Here is a 13,899-nt window from a genome sequence, read left to right as displayed (position 1 = left end):
GGTCAGCTTAACAGCCTTTGATACCATTAGTCACAAGCTCCTACTAAAAAGATGGCAGATATTAGAATATTATGCTGTATAGCCTTCCTCCGCACCAACAGAACCCAAACCACTACTATGACCCCCTACAGAACGGAGCCATGTTGTCTGGAATGTGTATTACCCTATGTTTCCACGTGGTCACCACTCCTTTTAGACATTTCCTTGGCCCCACTACTGGAACTCGTCAGCCTCTCCAGTTCTTGTACTACAACTATACAGCCAACACTTGAATTATCAACAAACCTGCAAACAATGCTTCAATTCACTTTCCAGACCTAAAAGGATGTCTCACGCATGTAGACGCATGGAGGAAGACAAAAAGACTAAAATTCAACCCTTCCAAAACCAATCTCATTCCTTGAAGTGTACCCCGTCAAAGACCTCCTCAGTGTCTTTGCCCATTGAGTTAGGCCAATGCACAGCACCATCTTCAAAGAGAAGGAACCTAGGAACACCAATGGACAGTACCCTTACACTGGAACCCTACGTGAGAGCGATTATTAGAATCTGTTTCTACCAATTTCACATGCTGCAACAAATATTGCCACACCTTTCGGCTACCCGAAAGGCGATGGCTTTTATATCCTGAGTTCTAACAAGACAGGAATATGTAAACAGACTTTAGCAAGGACTCCCGGAAACACCTCATGGAAAAGTTGCAAAGGGCACAACACGCAGTGACCAGACTACATACCATGGAAAGGACCCATCTTGCTTCACAGGGATATTTCAGCACTACACACCCACCAGGACAGTAATGTCTCCCTAATCCTTCGTTCAATGGGAAATATAAGGAGGATTGTATTTCCTCTTATTGGCTACCAAACTTTCACATTTCCCATCCAACCATCTCCACATGGAATCAAACCACCTGACATTCAGGACACAATATGAAGCATGGCTTCACAGCTAAAGTGAACTGCACATTCAGCAATGAACTCAGACTTACCCAATGGGAGCAACCGGCTTCCATATATTTCACATCATAAAGGTTACAGGTGCCCAAACGACTAGCTCAACTGAACGCTTCCACAAAGGAGTTGATTCTGCTGAAACAAGGCAAATACACCATGAACATTACCGAAGAAATTACCTAAAACAGTCCCCATTCCTTCAGCCCACCTAGGCGTCCCTCACTAATTACTGATAAACCTCCCGATTCTTTACACACATTCACCCCCCCCCCCCCATTAGACCACCTCCATGGTCTTCCTGAGAAATGTTCTGGTGGAAGAAGTTCAGCAATCAAGAAGGCAGCGGTTGCTGATTATTAGGTGAAGAAGCTTTGTCAGCATCATTTGATAACACTGTGCAGAGCCACTCAAGACATCGTTTTAGATGACTCCCTTATTCACACTCTAAATACTCTGACAGCATTATCACAACGACTTCTTACTGCATCAAAGAACAGCTGATTGGCAGCAAGGCCACTCTACATTCTTCTGCAACATCACTGCACAGAGTTGAAGTTCACTGTAGCAGGACCTTTGAATGCACTATAAAAAATAATGTTCCTAAAACGTTGACAAAAAACCACACACACCAATACTTGGGAGTACACACGCGGGTGATTATGCTGCTGAACGTGGGTGATATCTAGTTTCCAACTGACTGGCACTCTGGGAAACTATTAGTACCCTGGGTAAGACATGTCACAGACATACATTAAGGACAATTCTGGACAGATGCCTCTGTTTAGAGCTTAGTTTGTCATTTCAGGTGCAGCGTTACAGCTTTGCTTTGGTGAAATACCATCCAAGACGATATGGAACAATTTATAAATGCTCGGAAGACTCTGTTGGCAAATGCATTAATCACACCAACGACACTCTACTTTGCATTTTCACGTGCCTATACTATGGCAAAATCTTAAAGCATAGGATTCATATACTGTTATTAATACTGAGCCATAAAACGCCAACGCATGTTACCATTGCAGGCACAGTATTAAAGATTTTGGATTGGTAAACCTCTATCCAAGCCAACCTGAAATAAGGTTACAGTAACTCATGAGCTCATTGGGGGAGGGCAGCTTGTCAAATGAGATGAACACCAATGGAAGTAACATGCTGAAGCATATGGTGATGGAAAGAATAATGCAAAGCCATGTGTGGAACTCTGGGAAAGAAACCATTTTTGGGGACGTTCATATATGCATATCTGAACTTGCTTCTTTTTTCCAGCAACCCCATTGGTTCAGAAATAGTCACATGGTTACACATAAAAAGGATATCCTCAAAAACAGTTAATTTGGCATGTTTCAATCAATACTGTACATTTGATATGACACACATACACCACAGAACCCTTTATCACACCAGCATGGACCACCATAACCCCAACACAACACAAATATAAAAATACTTGCCCTACAAAACTGATGAAAAGACTCAGACAGCACACATGATCTAACACGAACAGCAAAGTGAACCTGTGAGGTAAATGTGTGTCGCTTTCTTCCCGAAAAGCTTCACATGGGAATGAAGCGGACATGGTATCCTCTATGAAAAAAGATTTCAATACTACACTTTAACCTAAGCAACTGAAAATGAACAATTCGATGGGCATTCAAATTAGACATAAAAAGAAACCAGTTCATAAAACATATATAGACTGCATTTTGGGTACATGTGGGATATTTTAATCGTATACTGGATGTTTTCACACGACCTAAAGGGACCTCCTCTAGTTGATATGATTAATGTATTGGCCATGCTCAGATGTTTTGAGGACTTTTATTCTGGAATGTATGCTCGTATCAAACAGTTTTTTAAATTTGTAATATTCCCTTTGTTCATGTGTTGAACTCTGAACATTTGATAGTGAGTCAAAGTCTTCCTTTTGGAAAATATTTCATGGATTCTGAGACACTGGGCCTCATTACGACTATGGCTGTAGCCGTGCCGGTAATTACTGGCACGGCTAGCGTCAGAGTTGTTTTTTTACCGGCAATGGGAAATTACCAGGGCATTCCGGCCCCTTCCGGACCCGGTAATTGCCCATTGCCGGTATTTATTACTTCCCATTCCCATTTGAGCCCCATAGGGCTCAATGGGAAGGGGGAGGCCGGTAGTGCCGGCACTGTCAATACCAGTGCCGGCGCTACGGGGTAGGTCTGCTCGCGGCTGCCTGTACGGCCGCCTGAACAGACCTGGCAGCCGTAATGGCACCCGCAAGCAGAACACATAATTTGCCAGTCCGGGAACTACGGTACCAGCAAGCTTACTGGTACCATAGTTCCCGGACCGGCAAACTTGTAATGACCCCCTCTGTCCTGAAGGCGGTTTCAGAATTAATACCTTGGTATAAAAACAGTCAAATATTAATTTATAATTTCTTTCCTTTTGTATGCAAACCTCGGTCGTAAACTTGCCTCCTAATTTTATGTTGTCAAATGCCAAAAGTTATGTCTGTAGCACATATTGTATACAGACAAACAACTGTACGCAATGTTGGACTATTTGCTTGGTCGTGCTTCACACAAGAATTGTATTTCATCCTTGATTATATATTGTTTTCCTTAAAGGTCTCAACATGTATACGAGCTAGGTGAGATGCTGCTGATCTCTTTATATATATCCTGCTTGAATAGGAAATATATTTCATTCAAATACATTTGTGTTCACCAAATATGCAGTAATTAGGTACTTCCAAGTGCCTGTTCTCTTTTCACATGCTTTCACATATCAGAAGCGATATCTGAGCTCTAATTTTTTGGTGTAAAATGTTTCTATATCTATGATTATGAGCAGTTGATGTTACGCTTTAATTTATAGATTTTGTTCAATGTGAATTAATGTTTTTTGCAGTATGGCTTTATATAAATAATACACTCATTAAGATAAAATCAGCATATTTGCTGAGTGATTCTAGGGTGGACTGGATACCTGGTTCTATCAGTCTGTCGAGTGGTACATTTGGATTTGTAATGCATTTGGGGCTTGTAAGAAACCAGAGGGTGTCTCACCTGCGAGTCCCCAGGGATCTCTCTCTCAGGTGGCCAGGGCACGGCCATTGCCTTTGGATCCAGACCCTGGGGGTGGACCAGTGCGGGCGGATCACCTAGGTGAGGGATATTTGGGGAGTGGGGTTGAGGCAGCCGATGGTGAGGTGTGGTATTCCCCCCCTTTTTTGCTCATCCACCCCATCCTATTTCTTTAGGATTCTCCGAGGTCCCAACTCCCACCCTTTGTATACAAACACTGGGCAGAGGAAGAGGGTGACAGAAAGTAACAAGACTAACTCTCATATATCATACTGGGCATGGCCCGCTAATCGGGTCAGGCAAAGTCAGGCACTTGACTTTAAGTGCATACACATGATACCAATTATCTCTCCTCACACGGATAAAATGCAGAACCTCGAGACACACTGAGCAAGGCGGAACACAAGAATGAGCAGGACTTCTGGGGCGACGGCAAACCTACTGGAGCAGAGCGACGGACTAAGGTAAGAGACCAGTGGGTCGAAAACTCAAGAGTTCCTGCTGGAGTTAGTTGCCTCAGACAGGCTGCAAAAGACATGTGGAGAAGGCCAAATTCCACATCAGAAGGCTGCATTGTGTTTCAAGGACACCAGTGACCCTCCCTGGTAAACGACACAGTTGGGGAGGCAAGGCCAAGCCTGTGGTACTAACCCTTACTCGTGAATTAGAAATCGTAAAACCAAGAAAGAAACGCACACAGCCGGTGAGTTGGCAAGTGACATGAGAGACCATTGTGTGTTAAAGAAAGTTTGAAGTGGCAACATTATATCACAAGTGAAGGCTACACACGTGTGGATGAAACGCGAAGAAAGGCAGACCTGTAAATGAACTTTGAAGTAAGAATAGCTGTGGAATCAGCAATACTGAGTAACAGAGTGTTGCGGTGAAAGGAAGTAGCCCACTCAAAAATCTCAGTGAATTGGTGCATCATTTGTAAATATAAATCAAATTAACTGCAAAAGCTAAATAAGGAAAATTAACTCCTAGCGAAGGGGAGAGTGAAAGTTGAACCTTGAACTTTTAGTCAAAGTTGTCCTGCGGAGGTCTGTAAAGAAATCCATGCACATTTGAAAGTCTTCGACATCCGAAAGCGGTCTGAGCCCGAATGAGGGAGAACCGAGGTGTAATAAGTTTGGGGAAGGAAGCCCAGCAAGTTTTTGTTGAACTTTGTTGTCAAGAGGTCTGAGCCCGACAGAGGGGGACCCACGTGAACTGTGTTTTGAAGAGGTCTGAGCCTGACAGAGAGGGACCTACGTGAACCTATTTTTTTAAACATTATTTAGAAGTGGAAAGAGAGACTTTAACGAGGAAGGCCACATTTTTAAACTGTTTATTGTGTTGAAAACCCAAGCCAGAGTGTGTCATCCTGCCTACAGGGACGCCTTACTCCGTATGGTCTAATGTTGGTAGGGGAGCAGATTCAGCCACATTTGTTATTTTGAACACTGATTCTTCCTTTACATACATTTCTCCTTTATAGCCTTTGTGTACAATAGATAGGGCAGGCCTTAGGTTTTTGTTAGCATAGGCCATTTTGATTTGACAGACTCCACTAGGACTGTTTTGTTTATCATTTGATGGCCGAGACTACTCCCATCTTCGTTAGAGGGCAGAGTAGGAGTTTTCCAAACCCGTAAAAGACAATAAAGGATGAATAAATTGTACCTATTGTGTCAGTGGCATACTTGTGATACCATGCCTCCCCTACAGGCTGTAATTAGATAACATTTATTTTTCAAGCACTAACATTGCAAAATCTGTTAAGTTTTTGGATAGCCAGCCTTTTTGTTTGGAGCTTTAATAACCAGTTGGATTTCTGCATCAATTGAATCGATGGGATTATGACATAGGGTAGCATAACTGCCTTTGTCGATTAAATTTCTTATTATAGTACTATTTCTAAAACCCTCAATCCATCAACTATCATGGAAAGAAGACAGACTACAATCTTGTCTCATTAAACGCAATTCTGAGACTGATATGTCGTCCTGGATGTGTGTGTGTGCCAAAGATCCAGCCAAAATAAATGTTAATTTCCCACTGCATCGTGAAACCTGTATATTCTTATTTACATTCTCTTAAAACAAATACATATTTTGTTTTTTCGGTTCATTTTCATTTATTAGTGCAAGGCTTGGTTATTTCATGTATCAACACTGGGAATACGGTTTTGTTAGGGCTTACCTGAAGGGAGTCTTCAGTGGGGTGGGCAGGTAGATTTTCAGGGCTAAGAGGTTTGATCGCATTACCCCTACCCTTGTTTAACTGCACTGGCACCGATAAGGATTTTGAAGCGAGTCCAGATAGCCTGTTTGGTGCATAAAGCTGTATTTTCCTACCCTCCAAGTTACCTGGCCTCAGGGTTGGTCATCTCTGGTGGCTCAAGGGGCCTTCACGGCAAGAGACCTTGCATCTGGAAATTCCTCAGATGCCAGCTTGCGTCAACCCTAAAAAATATTCTCTCTCTGGAAGCGCTGTGACCCGTTGGAATGCTAGTCTATCATGGATATACCAGGTTCAAGATTTGTTTTGTTTTTAAAACCATCTGAAGACTTGGTTATGGGAAAAAGGTTTAAGCACATATGGCCACTATTACAGAAACTTTGCACCACTCCATGAGCAATCAGTATGAGTAAAAAAAAATGGATCTGGTCAAATTATATATTCTGCCGATCAATTATTGCAACAGGAGAATATTTGTCCTAGTTGTAGCACTAGTAGGGACTGTGCCCCGATGCAGAGATAGATTGAAATAATGTTTTTTGCACTAGGGCAAATTGCACTGGGTTGTTTGGACACTAATGCAACAGTTCTGTAATTTGTCCCTCAACCTGTTCTGGATTTATTAGACTATTGTTTCTGATGTTTAAGTGCCTCGTTATGAGTTGGGCAGTAGTGGTTCTTGGAATATTGCTAGAGGTATAGTCCAGTGGTGAGTGTTCAGCAACGTCTACCTATGTTTATCCTCACCTAAATTATGGAGGCACCAAAAAATCATGTTTACTGTACTGCAGTTAAATGTGGCATGTCCAATGATCCCCCTGACCACTTTGTAATGCATAAAAGGACCATTATTGACCTTTTTCTAGATTTAACTAATATACCACTGGTGGTATTCCGGAAGTACAACTTCTGCCAATGTTGTCCTCTGTAATGTGTGGATTTGAAGACCTACCAACGGTGAAGGTGGTATTTACTACCAGTGGTATTCTGCTTTATAATTGCAATCTTGTTGCAGCTTTGTTATGATAGAGGGATTGTTCTCCTGTTTCCTTTTGTTTTTCTATGGCCTTCATGTCTTTTATATCTGTTTTTATTGTATGGTACTTAGATGAGCATGCATGCTCTATTTGTGCCTTATAAAACAAACACACAAATACATAAACAAAAAATAAATAAATACATAAATGCCTCGGCTCTTGTGTCTGATATACTATAATGCTTGCTGCCCTTTGGATGGTGCTGGAGCTAAACCAAAATCAGCCTGAGAAATCGGGAAATGCCCTGGCATGTGATACACCTGGTGTATATAATTTCTCCTCTCTTCTTTTGAACAGCTTTAAAACTGAAGGTGTTTGATTTGCTGCACCAGTCAAACGGTACAGAACACCACACCGATAACTACAACAGCGACGACCTGGTAGTGAGGCGCGGGCAGCCCTTCAAGGTCCGATTTACCTTCAACAGAGGTGTCAAGAAAGAGGACAAGCTTCAATTTGTTGCTCTAACAGGTAGATTTCCAAATGCAGAGAGAGTTGAAGTACATCCTCTACACATAGTGAATCACTGGCCCACACAGATAATAGGCAGACCATCTCAGTCACACACACGAGCACGCGTTCGCACGCGCACACACACACACAACGGCCAGACAATCTGCATGATGTACTTAATTTGTTTGTATAAAGGTAATTGCATGTGCATTGATTATACTGATCAGAAATCTAGAACATGCATTTAACTAATGTTTACTTTGTGACAAAAAGACCTTTGTACATTCACCTCTTAACCATTAAATTATCAATACAAGCAGGAAAACTCATGAAGAACATCTACTGTATATCAGCACCACATTATATGTGTATTACACAAGTTCACCTGACAGTCGGCCTAATGTCCTAAACACATAGGCAAGTAACGGTTATTTCACAAAATGTCGCAACATATGCTCCTGGAGCTCATGGCTTCCAATCTACTCTCCACTACATTCCCAGTTTACATGTACTGTCAAGCACACAGAATCCTGACAAACCAAACCATCTCTATCACACACATTTGTCTCACACTGGCATGTCACACATGGGTAATCTGCACAGCAGTTTTCTAGCCCTCACACATAGGTCATCTCCATCAAATATGCACCTCCCACTCTGTTGTCACCATCAAACAGTCAACTTGCAGACAAGCGAAACTTCATTATGCGCTATCTTTGGCCCACTCATTTCTCAAGGAGGCAGTAGACATCACACATTCAACATTTGGATAGCTAAGCTCCATCACTCACACCCCCCCACATAGGACATCTCCATCAGGCATTCACTTAACGGTCAGATAATGTTCAATAATCATAGAAAACAAACAGAAGCAATATAAGTGTCGCAATTACCAGATAACCATGAACTGGCGTATTGAACATATCTGGGTTCTCTTTCACAGGATCGTACCCATTGGAGGCAGACAACACCCATGCCGTCTTTCCTCTTACCAGCTCCCAGGACATCACCTCCTGGGCAGCAGTGAAAGACGCTGATGAAAAGAATGGTCTGGTTGTGAAGATCTACACTCCTGCCACCGCCGTCATCGGCCATTACAAGCTCTCTGTCAAGATAAGCTCCAAGAAGGGAAAGACGTCCACCTATAAACTGGATGGCTTCACTCTGCTTTTTAACCCTTGGTGTCCAGGTAAACAAGCAATTTACAATTCCTTAAATTGTACATCATTTCTTCAAAACAAAAATAATGTCATAAGGTGTACTAAGGCTGTGAAACCTTAAAGCACTAATCCAACAGGCAGGGAAAGAATAAGGGAATTTGGCTTTTTTTATATAATGTGATTGTAATATTTAAGTTAATAGAGCTTCTCATATTGAATCATTGATAATGCTTACAAGAAGAGGGTCCTACATTTTACTCAAAATATTAAGGTATTAAGGTGATTCTTCTCATGTCTTTCTTGTCTTTTCTGATGATTACCAATATATGTCACCTGATTGTATTTGCCCGTTCTCACAAATTGTACCCCTTTACTTTAATTGACTTCTCTCTGAATCTATGCCCAATTAAACATAATATCCAACCTCCCAGGCTATACCCTTTGACCCCATCTGTCCTATTGTGCAGCATATGCGCCTAAACTGTACATTTCCTTCCTTCCTCTCCATATTACATTGAGATCATTGGTATAATGATGCTGTTGGTGTTGGCAGACTTCTCGGACCTCTGCAGCCCTGTGTTTGTTTTGTAGCTCTTAAGGTTCAGTATTGTCAGTAAATCTAGGATTGTTGAACAATACCTAATATTCAGTTATACATTTCATTAAGAACCGGTGCATATTTTTTAACCAGAACGCTTCAGTGTCCATTTTTGGGTGAAGTAATATTTAAGTTGTTGCATATGCACCTACAGAGATGCAAACATTAAAAAACTTGAAATATTCCAGAATTGGTACTTTCGCACCAAAATCAACTATTTTGCAGTGGCTCCACAAAAGTAAATGTTTAACCTTTCAAAGTTTTTAGAGCTTCTATGTTAATACACCGCCTATTGTATCTCCCAAATGTGTTACTGCTTGGCGTGTAAGGGAAATATTGCCTTTAATTATTGGAAATGTTGCATGGATATTATTCTTAACTTTAGTCTATTTTTGAGTCAATGACTTTGCAATCCCTTGCATTTCTTTAATTCATAACTGTTTGTATAATATATCTAGTTTCTTAGTTCTTGTGATATACGTTTTTTATTTGTGTATATATGTATTCAAGGAAAAAACTTCAGTTGCCGGGACGTTAAGGTGAGAACTTAATGCAACAAAACTCAGAAATTCAGCTAAAGACACCTTAAATTTGCACCCCCTGTTGTGCAGCCTATGGCCACAATGATGACATCACAGATGACATCACTGATGACATCACTGATGACACCACTGATTGGATTACAAGCGACAACGCTAATAACATCATATATGACATCAATGATTATTTAAGTAATGGCATCAGCTATAAGATCACTCTAGGTGTTTGCCCATATTAATACCACTCTTGCGTTTCCTCATATGTGATATTAGCATTTTAGAATAGTTCATAACAATGAGTACCTTGTTTAAAACAGTAAACAGCTACACGTGTATCATATCACTACTTGTGAAGCTTTCTTTGTAGTACTCTGGTAAAAGATGATATCTGAATTATAAATAGTACACTGCTTAGAATGTTCCTGTTTGTAGCAAATATATTTAAGACATGTTCACTATAATATAATCTGTATATACATTTACAAAACAATTAGTGGAAATAAATTGAAAGAGACACATGTCGAAGCCTCATCATGTACTATGTTTTAAAATAAACCAATGTAAATACTCCAATTTTTCATTGTAAGAAGAATGTGTACATATATACTCTAAATGACATGAGAAGTGCTTTAAAACAAGAAACAACTATGTGTTAGGATATATTTTAAGATTTCCATGGAGCGTATTGGAAAAAAAAGTGATCAGTACTCTAAGTTTATATATGTATAGAAAAGAAAGTTTTAAATTCATCATTTGCTTGAGAACATGAACATAGATGTATATTTCTTTCTGTATGTCTTTTGTAAGTGATTAACAAATTAATTAAAACAAAACATACAGTGCAAAGTAAAAGTAATCTTTAAATAGTATTCAATTTTTTATCACGTTGACTTTTGTGTATGTCATAGATGATGTTATCAGTGATGTCATCTGTGATGCCATCATTGTGGTCATAGGCTGTGCAACAGGTGGCACGAAGTTAAGGTGGCATTAGCAGCAAGGGGCGTGGCTACAGAGCCATGCAGTGAGGACTTGTTTCTTACGGCTCCTGCTGATCTAGCATGATCCTGCCCTTGCAGATCCTGCCCTTGCACACAGCTCCCGGGTGTGCTGACGTCTGCCCGCGAATCATCCGTCAGGGGAAGAAGGTCAGCACACGTGTTTGCAAGTGGAGAGCCATCGAGAGCTTTACTGCCGAGAACGGGAACATGAAAGATCATGACCTAGCAAGTGACGGCAGAGTTAAAATGGGGGTGGCGCGAGGCAGTAACTTGTGAAGGCATGGTGGCAGCGTGGCATGTGGCAGCCCCAGTGCGGATGTTTGGAGTACACGGTGGCCCGACTGACTCCCGCAGATGGACCGTGGAGGAGGCAACATTTGCTGAACTGAGTGGCAGTGGTAGGCAGAGCGGTCGCTGCTGCACATGCGGGGGTGTCGCAGGAGGCCGGACGACGGAGCCCGGAAATCCATGTGAGGGACCGAGAACAAAGTTCACAGCACGATATGGCCGGAGGTTCTAAGGAGCATTGCGGTGAGTTGAAGAGGGACGGTGCTGGCCCCGTGAATGTTCTGCTTTAAAGACTGGCAGCAGCCACATAGATGACACAGAGCGTGGGGCTTGCAGCTGTAAGGGATTTCAATCAGGCATACACCCAACTCTCACCTAGCATGTAGTGCGCAAATGAAACCCTTATTTATTTTTGTCTATAAGTTCAATATCTGAATGATATACCACTCGTATCACACCCTTCTCAAAATGCCCCCCCCCCCGGTCACACTGAACCAGGAATCATGCTAGTTTGTAATGGTAAATATTTATTTAGAATTTAAAATCACAATATATTTTTAATAGGTAACAGCAATCACCAATGGGGTGACAAGAACAATGAATAATCTCTTTAATGCAAAGGAAATCCGGTAAGGAACACAAAAAGAATGCAGCAAAGAAAAGAATACTTTTGGTTTAGAACAGATGGCACTGTAGTTAGAGGTTCCCCCTGCAAGACCCCTCAACCCACCAATAGGCAATTTAAATAGATGTGAGGAGAGAGCAGGTACTCAGGAATAATACAGACCAAACAGAATATCACTCCCACCTTCCCCCCTTAAACACGAGAAAAACGGATTTGACCTTTCAACTGTCAAAATGGCTTTGAACTGGCTGAGCAACAACACTAAATGTGTTAAAAAATGCTTAAATTATTATAAATTTCTACGGGAGCCGCTTTGAACAGATGCAAGCAATCAAAAGCAATGATTTAATCAAAAGGAAAACAATTGGAATCTCAAAGGCAAAGTGGTAAAAAATGTAAAGACAATTCACAAGTGTAAAACTTTTGCAAAATGTAAATTTGCGGCAAAATTTCACTATGCGATTTTTGTAGGTATCAGTGAGAGTTGAAATTTCGTTTCTATCTTTAAAACTGAGGGAGTTATAGAGGTTTTAGTGAGAGGTATTTTTCAAAAAATAAAGATACAATTTTGGACAAGAACTTCAGTTTAAAACCAGAAAATATGGATTATGCTTTTACTCAAGACTAGAGCATACAGACTAGACAACCAGGTTGGGACGAAGTAAGCTCTGAGATTGATTCATGACTTCAGTAACAGATCCCCAGCGCCTTCCCCAGCGGAACCAAACCAAACACTCGAAGTGGGATTTATGGATAAGAGTTACACAAATAAAAATGACTATGAAAGTGACGCTTAAGCAAATAGACAGGATAGAATAGCACTAAAGATTTTGACACTGTTACTGGTTATGAAAGTAAGGATAGTTCAGAGATTAGGGTGGAACAAGATAAGGCAAGGTATACACTAGTTCTCTAGCGTCCTGTTGACAGACTCCGCAATCCAATGGGATTTGAGATTTTTGGACAGTCAAGATTCTGGTCAATGGATCGGGTCTATCAGGGAAGGACAGCACATCGGCTAATATCAGCTACGCCGGTTGCCGGAACTGCATGGGATATGCCCTTCTTGTTTCTGGATATTTCAGAGCAGCAGGATGGCGAGTTCAGCAGGCAAGCATGTATTGTAGCAAGCCAGATAGTTTCAGGATGCTTTCCGCCACCACAGCTCTTCACTGGGTTGTGAGGATTAGTTGAGGATTGAGGCCTTGCTGAAAATGGTTCAGCTACTGCTTGGTCTGGTGATGGGCATCTGGATCTAGAAGGATGTTGAAGGCTGGATGTTGAATTCTGGATGAAAGTGCTTCACTGGAATCAGAAGAGAGATTGTGTATGTGTTGTCAGATGTCCCTATTCATCCTGTCAAATGACATCACAAAAATGGGTGCATGGGCCGGCTTAACTAAACTTGCCCCTGTGAACTGGGATTGGATCAGAGCCTCATCTCCGCCTTGCATCCGAGTAATTGAATCAAAGACAGATGATGTCAAGTTTATGGTTTGGTTTTTACAATACTTAGGGCCTCATCACGAGTTGGGCAGTAACGCCGGCACTATTACCGCTGGTTCTATTAGCCATACCGCCAAACCTCCCGGTGCTATTAGCGCCAGATCACGGGTTTGGCGGAACGGTTAGTGCCCATTCCCCATTGGGCCCATTCGGGAATTCCTCATTCCCCATTGGGCCCAAGGGAGAAAATGTGCGCTCTTACCGCCGGTGGATCTCCCGCCGGCTGTAATAGCGCCGAAAATCAGCAAATTTGCAGTGGATTTCCCCCCAGCTCTCAGCTTGATGAGGCCCTTAGACACCTCCCCTAGCCACTAGTATCAAAATCGAATTTTGGCCTAAATACATATTTATATATTTGTAACCACTATGAAAATCACATATAAGGATTACATATTTTATGGAGTATCTGTTCATCAAAATCCCACAGCTGTGAGACCTAGTT

The 13,899-nt window shown here is 41.5% G+C and overlaps 1 protein-coding gene across 3 annotated transcripts in view; it reads left to right on the top strand.

Moving 5' to 3' along the window:
- The window catches only part of LOC138580590 (protein-glutamine gamma-glutamyltransferase E-like), a 551,664-nt gene that overhangs the window by 305,178 nt on the left and 232,587 nt on the right, over window positions 1-13,899 (top strand). For all 3 annotated transcript variants that reach the window (XM_069651249.1, XM_069651251.1, XM_069651250.1), the window contains 2 exons: window positions 7,585-7,758; window positions 8,684-8,929. In XM_069651249.1, coding sequence (XP_069507350.1) covers window positions 7,585-7,758; window positions 8,684-8,929 — 420 coding nt within the window. The remainder of the gene's footprint in view (window positions 1-7,584; window positions 7,759-8,683; window positions 8,930-13,899) is intronic.

The sequence above is a fragment of the Ambystoma mexicanum genome, chromosome 3p, assembly GCF_040938575.1.
Source record: "Ambystoma mexicanum isolate Mex_15411 chromosome 3p, UKY_AmexF1_1, whole genome shotgun sequence".
NCBI classification, from domain to species: Eukaryota; Metazoa; Chordata; class Amphibia; order Caudata; family Ambystomatidae; genus Ambystoma; species Ambystoma mexicanum.
This window is presented reverse-complemented; position numbering and strand designations above follow the sequence as displayed.